The 14015-nt window shown below is 39.8% G+C and overlaps 1 protein-coding gene across 1 annotated transcript in view; it reads left to right on the top strand.

Moving 5' to 3' along the window:
• Window positions 1-14015, top strand: part of SKIL (SKI like proto-oncogene) — a 32146-nt gene that overhangs the window by 7266 nt on the left and 10865 nt on the right. The window contains exons 3-6 of the mRNA XM_035133268.2: window positions 5050-5147; window positions 9385-9632; window positions 9746-9984; window positions 13597-13821. Coding sequence (XP_034989159.1) covers window positions 5050-5147; window positions 9385-9632; window positions 9746-9984; window positions 13597-13821 — 810 coding nt within the window. The remainder of the gene's footprint in view (window positions 1-5049; window positions 5148-9384; window positions 9633-9745; window positions 9985-13596; window positions 13822-14015) is intronic.

Below are 14015 nucleotides of genomic sequence, written 5' to 3'. Positions count from 1 at the left end.
GAAAAATGTTGTTTGTTTCAATTCAGAGATGTGAACACACCTGGAGAAATTTTATATATAAGTAGCCTTTAGGAGTTTTTTTGTTGTCCGTACTATATACTGTGTCTTTCATAACGCATCAAAGAAACTACAAATGCACAAACATACAAAGCTGCCTTGTATCATCTGCCTTGACTGACAGAGGTTCCCCAATGTTTCAGCCTTTTCCTAGCATGTGTTGCTTGATTTCATCTAAGCTGGCTTGGAAATAGTATGAATTGAACTTGAGACCTTCTGCATGCAAATTGTGAGGTCTGTCAGTGAAATATGGTCCCACTCCAAAAACTCAGCAAGGCTTCTTTTGATGGGTGGAGGTTGTCAGAAACTGAGAGCAAGCAAGAAGCACCAAGAGATTTCTTTTTAAGCCAGTGTAGATGAGAGGATGGGAAATACGGGCTGGCAGTGGCTCTCCAGGGTTCAGGCAAGGGTCTCTGACAGCCCTACCTGGAGATATGGGGGATTGAACTTGGGACCCTCTGCATGCAAAGCAGATGCTCTACCACTGAGCGATGGCCTTTATTGAGAGTGACTCAGGATCAGTCTCTGGAATCTCCAATTAATAGTCTTGGATAGCAAGCTAGGGGGAAAAACTGCAGAGATGTTGCCAGACAGAGCAGATGGTAATGGGCTAAAAGAGTCAGTAGTTTAATTTGGTTATAAGGCATCTTCATATGTTTACGTGGCCCCATCTGATGAAGGCAGCAAGCCTCATCCACAAACTGTGATGCAGTCATTTCAAAATGCAGTTTGGGCATATCTGTAGCCATTTCAGCTTCATGCTTGCGCGCCTAAGAATTCTGAAGAGGAGGCATTAAGATGGGTGGAATCATTGCATGTATCTTTTTAAGGGTAGTGACAAGCTGTAACTCAATTCCTTCATGGAGAGCAATTGCTATACTGGTGGTTGCACATACATTGAACTTTCCATATCTGTAAATTTCAAATGTCCATGATATTTGCCAAAAGAAAACTCTGAAACGAAATAAACACACACTTTCCCCCCGTTACGCTTGATGGGAAAGCAGGAGGTGGGAACTCAGAATTCATAACTAGCAAAAGCTTAACTGGCAACAAATGAAACAGCACTAACTTACTCCATCTAAAATACCAGGTTTTCTAGAGGCGAAACTTAGGAGAGGGGGAAAAGCTAATCACTACCCTTTCCATTTATTTATTGCTTTTCCAATAGTAATAGTAAATAGATAAAAGTTGTAGGATTTTGGTGGATCAACTTCTGTTCATGGATGAGTATATAAATCAGTCCATTTAGTTAGCTTCTTCATTTTTCTTATGCTGTCTGCCTGTTGGGAGAAGTGGAGGACAAGTAAAATATAGTAGCGAGAAGTAAAGTTCATGTGAGGTTTTGCCTAGAGGTGTTGTCGCCGGCTCCCTCGGCCTATAGAGCGAGATGAGTGCACAATCCCAGAGTTGTCCGCGATGACAAATGGTCAGTGGTACCTTTACTTTTAAATGAATGTTGAACCACAGAGGGTGATTAGGAGCTTACTTGTTTAGTTCTAGGTACACAGGCTAAGAAGATACTGAACTTGTTATGGCAACAGAAACTGTAAATTCCCTAGCTTAATCAGGTTTATATGATCATTAATGATGTAGCAAGTGTGTTGCTATTCATTAAATGACAACCCAGCTTAAGGTATGGTAACTCATTAGACAATATTTTGGCTTACCTTAAAAGAAAATGATTGATACATTGTGTCTCAAGGCTTATAAACAACCTCATTATCGTTTTGTTGCATTATTGCAATATGGCTAATGAAGGGCTATGTATTACCAAAATATTGTGCTGCATTTACATATTGCTGTATAAATACAGATGACCTTTCCATGAGCCTTCACAATATGAGTTTTAATGAGTGATTTGTGCGAGAGGGAGAATTTAAATAAGGACACAACGACTGCTATGAAGACTATGGTTTTGTTGATGTGCCAATGTGAGACTCCTCATACTTAATAGGCCTTGTCTGTCTCGTGGATAGAATATTAAATTACAGTTTCAGGGAATTATATTCTCATCTCATTTTACGTGTAGAATAGTGCTTGTTTGGTAGTGGGTGATTACCTAAAATATGGAAGAAGTGTAGAGCTAAGGACCTCTCTGTCAGTATTCTACACTCAACACGATTCCTTAGAATAACACGCTTGTTCACCTACCTACCTTCCTTCCTGCTGGAGGCAGGGTATTAGTAAGGGTTGCCAGACTCAATAGAGGACAGGACTTCTGTGCCTTTAATTGCCCTGCTCTCTTTTGAGTCTGGAAAGACCCTTTGCTTGGAAATTAAACAAAGGGTCTGCTGGTTTCTCTTTAAGGTTTCCAGACTCAAAAGAGAGCAGGGCAATTAAAGGCACAGAAGTCCTGTCCTCTATTGAGTCTGGCAACCCTAGTATTAGTATGTTTGTAGTTGAGCAACTATGCATTTGCATGAAGAAACAGAAGGGACCACACTGATCTTAATGTGTATTGAACATACTTCTGAACATCATTCCAAATCCCCTTTTTTCCCTAGTGGGAGGAAAGAAATATATAAAGAAAGCTGGTTACATTTGAGTTGTGGTGATTCCTCCTTTTTCTTTCTAGAGGAACTATTGCTGTTGGGTTTGGGCAAGTTATCTGTAAAATGCAAGACAATTAACATTATCTCAGGAGAAATTGTGCATCTGAGTAAGAATGATACAACTATATCCGCTCCTTTAGGTTAACAGAATGTAAAATACTACTTAAAGATTTTATGAGGAAAATTTATATGTGTGAGAATAGGAACATCCTTATCTAGCATTAACAGAAATTCTAGAAACACTCTGCTGCTTCAGCAGTGCTTCTAACACTTCTGAGATGTGAAAAGCAAAGTAGCAAAAGAATAGTTAAGATGCAGTGATTCTGGGGATCTTCACATTTTGATGAGAAAAAAGGGGGTGGAGGAGGGGTAGAGGAATGCCCTTCCGCTAATATGAACAACACCTAACTGGCTTTGGCTGACACCCCCCCCCCAAGACTCTAAATATATTGTACGTGCTGAAAATGCAAGAATCAGAGAAACAGTGCTGCATAAGAATTACTCAGGGTGGTATTTTTTAAAAATTTAATTTATTATTTATAGGGGAGGGGGAAATTCAAGACTTGCCTTTATTTTAAAAAATGTTACCGTTGAAACTTTTAGTCCATTCCTTTTAAAAACATAACGACGGGGTAAATTTTTATTTGACTCTCATAATACACTTGCATGTGTCAGAACAAGTTTTTAATTAATTATGATTTGGGGAAGGTTGAAAAGAGAATTAAGTACAATATCCCAAGCCATAGTGCAAGGTGTTGTTGCCTTCAAGTGCAGAGTGGTTAAAAGGATTGGCATTATTTTTGGAGCTGAGATGTTCCATCATTTTTAGTAGCCTCATGATGGATGTTGTGTCCTCTTGTGACACCATTTGGGAGAAACAAATGTTTTTGAAGACAAGTTCTTATGATTAGGAACTCCAGCTGTTTTTAGTTCCTCTGGTGCACATATACATCTCCATGTGTCTTGTGAAAATATGTGCAAAGGGGGGGAAAAGGATCTGCTTACAGATGCATGCACTTTGATATGCTGAAACAGATTTGCCCTGGGGAGGATCCGTGTCTTGAAGTTTCACCATCTGTGATCTAAACACAAACATACTAAAACTCTGTTTCTGTTCTCTGCTTCTCAGTTTCACTATGAATGGTTCTTGGAACAAATTTGCTTTTTAATTTCACAATATAACTGAGTGGTGAGTAATGAGTAGCCAAAGCACATGCTGGCTCTGAAGTATTCTCACAAGCGGTTCCTAAGAACTCAGGTCTATGTTTCGTTAACTGGGATAGAACAACGAGAAAGCAAGGTCATGGGCTAATGGTAAAACTGAAATATATATATATATATATATATATATATATATATATATATATATATATATATATATATAATGGTAAAACTGAATTAATTCTATATCTCTGAAATTCTCACTCTAAGCAATTTGCAGTTATCACACAAATTGAGATGCTATTTCACATGCAGTAGTGCTTTCCATTTAGGCTTTTTGTCCCATGTGAAGTGGCCCAATTTATTCCAATGCGATACTTTTCCTACAGAAGAAACAGTGTTTAATGTATATGTGTAAAACACATTTTGAAGTGGCAAAGCCATGTGGCTTTTGCAGACAAGGTTTGCATCTAGACTTCTACCAGCTCCTCCTCTTTACTTTTTTCTATAAAAATCTACCTGATTAATTTGCTTTCTGATTAAAAGAAAGAGAGGCTGAAGCCAGTAACTAGGCTTCCTGATCTGAGATTTTTCAGTTATTATTCTATGGGTGCTCCTTCATCAGGGGAAGAACAACATTGTTTGTTCATTCTCCACAGTCATGCCCTATACTTGGTGAACCTTCAGAAATGAAAGTTGAAATTCTCAAGGTTCTTTTAAGCTGTCATATTTGAAATAAGTATTTTATCTGGCCATGGAAATCCCTACCTCCTTCCCCATCTTTATCCATTATGAAGGTTTTATACTGATATATATTGTTATGACGATGGTATTAAGAACCTTGAATTAAAATCCCATATGCTGCCATTGACACAATATATGAATATTTCTGAAGCATGTACTTTGATCAAAAGAAGCACAGGGTCACTTTTGGTCACTTCTGGGAGGCTTTCCAGCCCACCCCCATGCCAGTACGGGAGCCCTGTCCAGAGCAGGGTCCTGTGTGTGGCATAGTATATTTATTGTAGTAAAAAAGCTGGAAGATGACCAGTTTTCAAGAAAGCTGCTAATTCTTTCACCTGTAATTGGAATGCGGGAAACTGAGGTAATCTTGCTTTTCTACTGCTGCTTCCGTTTTGTTGCCTTGTAATTTCTCCTGCCTAATTTGATGACATTGGACAAATAATTGTAAAGCAGTTCCTCCAGATCATAACTCTCATAACTGGAATGTTGTATCATAAAACATAAATGCTGGTTTTTGTTTTTCCCTCCTCAGGCAGATTCTCAGTATAACCTAGAATTTCAACAATGGTATCCAGTTGTAAAGCAGGAAGCAGATTCCGTTAATCAGCCGCACTCATTCATGCAGCCCAGGTAACATCCTTTTGTCAAGAATATAAGCAGTGGATGCACAACTTGAAGTTTAGTTGTGTTGCTGCCAGTTGAAAGTTTAGAGGTGTAGCATCGCTGTCAACTTTCGGATTTGAAAATAAGGGATCAGCAGCCTCACCTGTCCTGGGGACAGTCTACGGTATATCTAACAATCCAGGATAGCAGCGGGAAACGGCGCTGGAATAAGGGAGTTTCCTGCAAAAAAGGGAGGGTTGACCAGCTATGAGGTGTAGTCCATACAATAAGTGAACGTGGTCACATATATAACATGTGTCTTAAGAAATAATTATAGGCCTCCTGAGCCAGGGATTCCCCATATATTGTTGGATTCTATCTCCCTTCAGAATCTTAAGTATCCTGGCCTCAGCCAGGAATTACAGAATTTGTAATCCAAAAGCATATGGAGGGCCAGATATACCCCATTTCTGCTCTAGACCAGTCTGCTGTAGAGCTGAACTTTGGTATTATGGGCTACTTCTTCCACAGCAGTTTCCACTCTTTTTTCTCCTTTTGGTACACTCACTGCAGTTGCTGTTATTTTAACTCTTGATTTCTTTGTAAAACTGAGCTTTTGCGCAAGACTGATATTTACCTGACTTGTATAAGTTTTGTGCAAGATTCATAGACGTCGTGTGCAAAAGCACCTTATTAACAAACATATTAATAGAGCCCAATGTATGTATTGCAGTTACAGACTCCCAAGGTATTCTGTCACATGTACTCTGTCGCATTCCTGAGAGAACAGTTCCTTTGCACCAGGCTGCTGACATTTATTTATGACTTCAGCATGTGGCAATTGATGGAAATAATCATACTCAATTGTGAAGTTTCAGCTGCCAGAAACAAAACAGCTAGCTTGTGTGATCACGTAAAGAAAATGAAAGTAGGGTGTGGCGATAGAGGCCACCCACCCAAATGTCACCTCATGGGACAAACGGCCCACCCTCCCCCCCCATTTTTTAAAAATGACCTTCCATATCCAGCTGTTATTTTTATGTACTGCTTTTTCCACATTAAGGTAAAATCCAGATTAAATGCAAACAATAATCAGCTGGCATTTTGGTGATGTCTTGTGAGTGCAGTGAAAAATATCTGTGCCTGAGCAGCACTGATTCTGCAATAAACTCCTGTCTGGGACCACCTTCATTCTTTTCCTCCCGGGACTTAAACCAGCTGCTAAGAGAAGACCTGCTTGAACACTAAGATGCATATGTAGGGAAAATGACTACTTACTTGCTTGAGTGACTGAAGTTGGCTGCCTGGGATATGGGCCTTTTAAGCTTTGTCAAGCGGATGTTGAAAGGAGGAGACTCAGGAAGTGGATTCTTTCTTCCTCGCTCCTTACATCTTTTGGGACCAGACCAGTGCAAGTGTAACGGAACTTTCACTGTGCTCTTGGAACCTGTTGTGTCTCCTGGCTCTTCTATGCCATCTCTTCAGCCCTTCAGTTACCTGCACCTTTTGCTTTAGAGCTTTCTCTTTACTATGCTATGGACTTATCCCTTGAAGTTCTGCAAGCAATCCAGTTCTGCCCCATTCACATTTTTCTCCAAGCTGAGCTCTTCCCGCTTACCTGCAAGGTTGATTACCCTGCTGAAGCTGACACAGATTTCTCTGTTGCTTCTCTCTTAGATTTGCCTGCATATACAATTTAGGCTAATATAAAGCTGGATGTGTTACAGCAGCAAGTACCTATGTGGTTAGGAAGCAGATTCCTAAAGCGGATGGCGGCGAGGGGTGATTTGTATCAGCCTGTCAAGTAGCTGCTTTTCTCAGGCTAGATTTGGTCCAGAGTTAATTGAGCATATATTGTTGCACTGTGTGTGTGTGTGTGCAATAGCAGTTTCACTCTATATTCAAAAGTTGTTTTAAGAGCAAATATTAAATTGCTGCATGGGAGACTCCACTTGCGCTGTATAGCTGCTCGTCAGTGTCACAAATTAAATGCAGCTGTCTTTCAGCCATGTGAACAGTTGACACGCTTCACAGCTCACTGAAACCATGGGAAGCTCTGCTCTGCTGATGACATGTCTGTATAATGCTGATGTAGCAGTTGAATTATCACATGCACCGTTCCTCAGCTAATTTCACAAACAGAGCACATTGCTTCAGTATGGTCACATATCTACCAGCTAAACAGATTCCCTCTGTCCACCCGTCCCAAGTATACGTAATAGTTTTCAAAATGTATCTGGCTTCCATCCCCCAAGGAGAATTTCTTTAAAGCATTTTTTATTGCACATTATTATTTCAGATTTCTACAGCATAACACAAATGCAAAAACAGGAAAATGGAAGAGAAAACATTAAAACAAGCTCAGTCAGTACAGCATGAAGCTGTTAATCTCAGGGTTATGGGTTCTAGCCCCACGTTGGACAAAAGATTCCTGCGTTGCAGGGTCTTGGCTAGATGACCCTCGTATTCCCTTCCAACTCTGCAATTCTGTGATTCTGTGACTAAAATTTGCTTAGTTAATTGTGTTCTTTGCATCTTCCTTTTCTAAATAGCAGTATGAATACCCATGTAGTTTATATTATATTTATATTTATTTATTGGGAATAAAATAGAAGAAGATTCTACCTAAACATTAGGAAGAACTTCCTGACAGTAAGAGCTGTTCGGCAGTGGAATTTGCTACCAAGGAGTGTGGTGGAGTCTCCTTCTTTGGAGGTCTTTAAGCAGAGGCTTGACAGCCATATGTCAAGAATGCTTTGATGGTGTTTCCTGCTTGGCAGGGGGTTGGACTGGATGGCCCTTGTGGTCTCTTCCAACTCTATGATTCTATGATTCTATTATTTAAACTGCATAGGAAAGAAGAGTAGTTGAGGCTGCAACTACTTTGGAAAGTATGCTTTTAGGATTTATATGCTGTTGTTAGTGTTCAAAGCACTTCCATGTACATAGGATTGCCAAGGTAGTGTACAAGAACCTGCAGAACGTGGTGGTGTTATCACTTTTTATATTTCCAATTTTGGAGGGTGGGGCGGATGTGATGAATAGAGGCTTGTACTAGGTTATATGAAAGGTCATCTGCTACAGTATGAGATTACCTGAACTCTTCATTATTCATCAGTGGCCCTCATCTGAGGGTTACACCACTTCAGTGAATAGTGACGTGGGAGAAGGCCATATTTAGCATGCCCTCCTTAGAGGCTTTCTCCTGGTGCCAGCTCTGATGTCTGGGCAAATACAAATGCCAAGCACTGAAAGGACATTTCAGCATCTTCTGTAACTGGCTTTAGGTTGTGGTTTTATGCTGGACATCTTTTATGCCTGCTACACATAGAATTTTTTTCCACTTTCCACTTAAGAATTATTTTATTAGTTTCATTTCCATGAATTGTGTGCCACCATGGGAATCTTACACTAAAGGGTGGTCTTTCTTTAAATATATTAAGACTGTCTACAAAGCTGATGACAGAGCTCTTTAGCTGCTACGGTGCAGCTTACTTTTCCTATATGTGCCTCCACTTCAATATGAGAACACAGGCATTTCTTACCTGCTCTGTAGCAATTTGTTTGCAGATGCAGTTTTTGGGAGCGGAAACACTGGTGCAGCCATTCCCACATAAGAAACTATGCGGTCCTCATGTAAATAAGCAAAAACTTAAAATGGTAGGGTGCCTTTGTTAGTTAATAAGGGAAGGAACTGGTTTTACTAGGAATTATTCTGCTATGTCTTTAAACTAACTCACAGCTGTAACCCTGCTGATATTCATCTGTGGGAAAAGCGAAGTTGCTCCATTACTATAATGTGGTTTATTTATGCAATGTGAGTGGCATCTTCTGCACAATTTGAGCACTCATAGTTTTGTATAATATACAGTTAAATCTATGTGATAAAGCATTATGCAAATTTTCAAGGGTGCAGAGTTGAATAAGGTGAGGTACTGTAGTAATACACAAAAACTAAAACTTTCTCTTTATTCATCCTTGCCAATGAGACATTCATATCTCATGATAGCAACTAGTTGATTTGGTTTCTATCTTGCTTTCCTTAGTTGATTGATTTTTATCATGTTAGACTAAGTAATGAATATGCACAACTGCTTTAAAACAGATTTCCATTTTAAATCTGTTCTGGCGTAACCAAAGCCAAATTAATTCATGTTCCCAGGTTTTAAAACCTAGGATGTAATAATAGTTCATGCTTGGTTCAAAATCAGTTGATTTAAATAATTTTTATTAATTCTGCGTTTTTGTTTTTATTTTATTCCAGCTACTACTTCTATATGTGTGATAAAATGGTTGCTCCCAATGTGTCCCTTACCTCTTCTGTGCCACAATGTAAAGAAGCTACTAAAACCGCAGAGAAGATTTCAGAGGTAATTAAATCTCTACCGGGACAGTCAGTGAAGCAACACAGCGGTGGCAAACGTAAAAAAGCCATTTTCTTTCAGGATCTTTCTCTTGAAGTACAAGAGAAAGTTGATTTGAAACTTAGTACAGAAGTGTGTGCTAATTCAGGTGAGTAGGAAAACGAAACATCTTTCTGTACACTTGCATCTTGTAACGTGCAGCTGCTTTCCAGTGTCGCATTTCAACAATCATTACTTTTCCAACCTTTTTGACTCCTATAGAGCGGCCTGTATCCATTAAACCTGCAAGCAGAAGGAAAGCTGAACAGATCTCTTCCAAAGTGACTACAGAAGACGTGGTGGAAGTAATCAGCAATGCACAAACTTCATCTCAGACTCTTCCACGTGATATCGGCTGTGATGATGACAAAGGGAAGATGATGGAAGATGTAATGAAAACATATATAAAACAGCAAGAAAAGCTTCATACAATTTTGCAAAAGAAGCAACATCTTCAGATGGTACGGCATGTGTTTGATTTAGCTTTGTTCTGTCTTCTGAAACCTGCTTGTTGCATAACTTTTTGTAGTGGTTTTAAATCTTGTTTACTGTGAAGTGTTAACTACAATAATAGGATCATACAAGGTAAAGCTCCTCATTTCAAGTCACACTAACTTAATATGCTATAAACTAATATAATCCTGAAATTGCTGACTTGGCTGCCAAACCTCAGGTGTTACTGGAATAAACTTTAGAGTCTAAAGTCACCACCTGGATGTGCTTATTATTATTATTATTATTATTATTATTATTATTATTTGCTAAAACGCCATGACTGCATGATTATAAATTCTTACATTGTAGACTGTGTGTCAGCACGGAAGGAAGTGCTGTGGAAATATTCTGTCCAGAGGTTCCTTACACAAAATGCAAAGGATTAGAAGTCTGGAATGGAGATACCTGAGATAGCATTAGACACAAAACTCAGGTTGTAGATAGCCACAAAGAATTGCCTATAGACCTCCCTGCCAATTTGGATACAGTAATGTAACTGGAAGCCCCTTGACTGTCCTTATTTGTTTGTTTGTTTGTTTGTTTATTTATTTATTTATTTATTATTAGGGAGTTCTACAACACTGATTGCCACACCTCCCCATTTCTACCTCTAGGGCACAAATCACTTGCAACAACTAGCATAGGCTTCTGTAAATTGATATTGGTGATTAATTTTGTGGATTAGATCACAAGACTGATTTAACCACCTCCAGTACAATTTTGACTTGAATGTGGGAGAAAGGGTATTATTTGGTATATACAAAAATCTATCTGAAGCCATATGGGACAATCCTTCAGCATTCTGTATAGTACTCTGCAGCTATAGAATAGGCTGTGCATCTGGTTCCAGACAAATCCTGGATCCTGAACTGAACAAAGTTTGATTTGACCTGATTTGAGATTTATCTATAAAGTGGGCTGAGGCAGCTCCACATCACCTCAGGTCAGGTGTACCTGGACCAAACCATAGCTATCAAAGGTTGGGCCGGGGGGGGGGGATAAGGAGATGGAGGAGGCATTGCCTCTTTCTCACCACTACCAATCACATGTTTAATTAGGGTTTTAAATCCTAATTTTTACTTAGGGGTTGTGCAAGCTACCTCATTGCATTTGGGATCCGGAGTGGGGCCTGATCAAGTTTTCTGAATTAGGAGTGCCTTGCTGAAGCCTACTGTTTAACACTTGGCTCCAGCATTGTGCAGAACTTAGAAGTAGCAGTCTTGATAAGAGATTAGGAGGTGAGGGAGTAAAGAGGGAGCTGAGGAGTAATGAAAATGTAGCTGGGATGGATAAACAGATGGCCAACAGATACAGAAGCATAGGTCAGGCATCCCCAAACTTTGGCCCTCCAGATGTTTTGGACTACAATTCCCATCTTCCCCGACCACTGGTCCTGTTAGCTAGGGACCATGGGAGTTGTAGGCCAAAACATCTGGAGGGCCGCAGTTTGGGGATGCCTGGCAATAGGTGATCCAGGAAAGACTGCAGAAAAAGTGAATCAACTAGACTTTAGGTGTTTACACAAGCTTATGCTTATGTGTAACATTAGCATGTTAAATAAGCATGAAATTTACTCTGCTGCAAAGGATTAAGGGCTTAATTAGTGCGATTATCTTTGTACCAGTTCTCTGCCAGCTTTTCTATTTACTTGTGATATGAAACCTTCACACAAGAGCCCTTCTGTGGTTTGAGTGTCTATTAATGACTCTTGCTTGCATTGTTTAAAAGTGTTAAGTATTTCTAGATTGGTGTACACTGCCCTTTGACAGTGTGAGACTTCACTCAGATAAGAGTAAATACAATCAGTGTTAAGTTTGAAAGACATATGCTAAACTCCTGATTCTGCAGTGCGCCTTGAGTAAGTAGCAAGAGCTGCCTGTGCATAACAAGTGCAGATATCAAATTGAATCATGTAGCCTGTGAGCCAGAGAAACGTGAACAAAGATCTGGGTTCACTGTTGGATACTTCATATCCCCCCTTAGATTCATGTAGTTCAGGGGTCGGCAACCTAAGGCCCATGAGCCACAAGCGGCCCATGGGGGTCATTTAACCGACCCACAAGCCACCCCCAAACCGAGCAACCCGCTCGGTGAATCCCCATGTGCTGCGGTAAACTGGTGCAGCGTGGTGCAGGGACTCGCTTCTGCGGCACCGGAAATCGCATCTGCACCGACACCGGAAATCACGTCTCTGCAGACGCTGACGGTGGAAATTGTGGGCATGCACGCGGTCCAGCCCACAAAGGGATCTCTGCTGGAGTGAACCGGCCCAGGCGAGGTAAACCTTGCCAGCCCCGATGTAGTTGTTGTCTAGATGTAAATATGCTTGCTAGATTCCATCAGTTAGTGGTGTGCAGTTCCTTCTTAGGTCTCTCATTGAAGCTGATATAATTTTATTATTTGTATCCTGCCCACCTGACTGGGTTGCCCTAGCAATTCTGGGTGGCAAAATCATAATAAAGCATTAAACATAAAAAAACCTTTTCCATCCCAATATTTGATTTCAAAATTGAAGGTAGCTTAAAGAAAATATATTGATGGCACTAAATAACATTCGGCTTCGAGAACTTTTTAAAGAGTTGGAATAAGAACACAAAGCGTAGCTGGGTAAAGTGTCAAGAAAGTAAAAAACGATTGTGAGGAGAGGCTGAGAGAAGCCCAAACTCTACAATTTTATGATTCTGTGCTTTAGCTGAGATTCCTGCATTGCAGGGGGTTGAACTAGATGACCCTTGGGATCCCTTCCAACTCTATAATTCTATGAAAACAGCTGTTCCAGTGGTAATGTTGATCATCTTTGGTTTTACAGACATACTGAAAAATAGCTAAAGAAACATTATTGGGTTGGGAAATAGTTACAGAAACATATCATTTGTAAATTGGAATGGTCAGACATGAGTTTCTCCAATGAGGCAATTTAAACAAGAAGGGTGCCAAGCTCATTCTTTTTTCAGTGTTCCTGTTTCATATACATACACCAGGGATTTGAAGGGCTGACTCAGGTTACTCAAATTTTACAGTAACGCTGCTAAACTGGTTTTAGTTCACTAGCTGTCAGGTTCATGAACATGATGTGCAAGCTTGTAATAGGTAATCCAGTGCATGTGCAAACTTAGCTGAAATGGTCCGTATTGATGAATAAATTTTGGTAGGGCATAGGAAGATACCGCATACCAAGTCAAGACCTTGCACAGCATTGCAGCTCGCTAAAGAGTTTCATACAGGAGAGAGTCTTTCCCACCCTTACCAGGAGATGCTGTGGATTGAAGCTGGAACATTTTGCATGCAAAGTACATGCTTTCCCACTGAGCATACAGTATGATTTTTGCATACATCAAACTGAATCTAGTTTATATGGACTGTAGAAGCCAAACATAGTTATATATATATTTGTGAGAAAAGCTGCTAAGAACATGAAATTTATCCATTCTCTGGTTTCAAATAAGTGCCACTAAACTTGAAGCTATATTCTGCATACAAAAATGACAGTGACCGTAGAAGTTTGCAATACAGAAATAAATGCTTTGTGCTTTTGTGGTGTTGCTAACACTGTGTAATTCTGGTCATTTTCTTCACAGGAAGTAGAAATGTTAAGTAGTTCAAAAGCCATGAAGGAGTTAACAGAAGAGCAGCAGAATTTGCAAAAAGAACTTGAATCTTTGCAGACTGAGCATGCTCAAAGAATGCAAGAGTTTTATGTTGAGCAAAGGGACTTGGAGAAGAAGTTAGAGCAGGTAATAAAGCAAAAATGTACCTGCGATTCTAACTTGGAAAAGGACAAAGAAGCAGAATATGCAGCTCAGGTGAGCACAAAACATTAGTTTAACCTGGTTGTTGGAGGTCTTCGCTTGTTAATTACCTATGAAATTGCTGCTGGAGCATAGCAAATAGCAGAGAATACTTTATATTGCAAAGGCATATAAAACTTGTAACAGATACAGAAATTATGCATTTAAAGCCATAAATAAATACAGTGGGGTTGGAGCCAATACACCCA

The sequence above is a fragment of the Zootoca vivipara genome, chromosome 5 (assembly GCF_963506605.1).
Source record: "Zootoca vivipara chromosome 5, rZooViv1.1, whole genome shotgun sequence".
Lineage (NCBI taxonomy): Eukaryota > Metazoa > Chordata > Lepidosauria > Squamata > Lacertidae > Zootoca > Zootoca vivipara.
The sequence above is the reverse complement of the archived record's forward strand: the minus strand, read 5'-3'. Positions and strand labels throughout refer to the sequence as shown.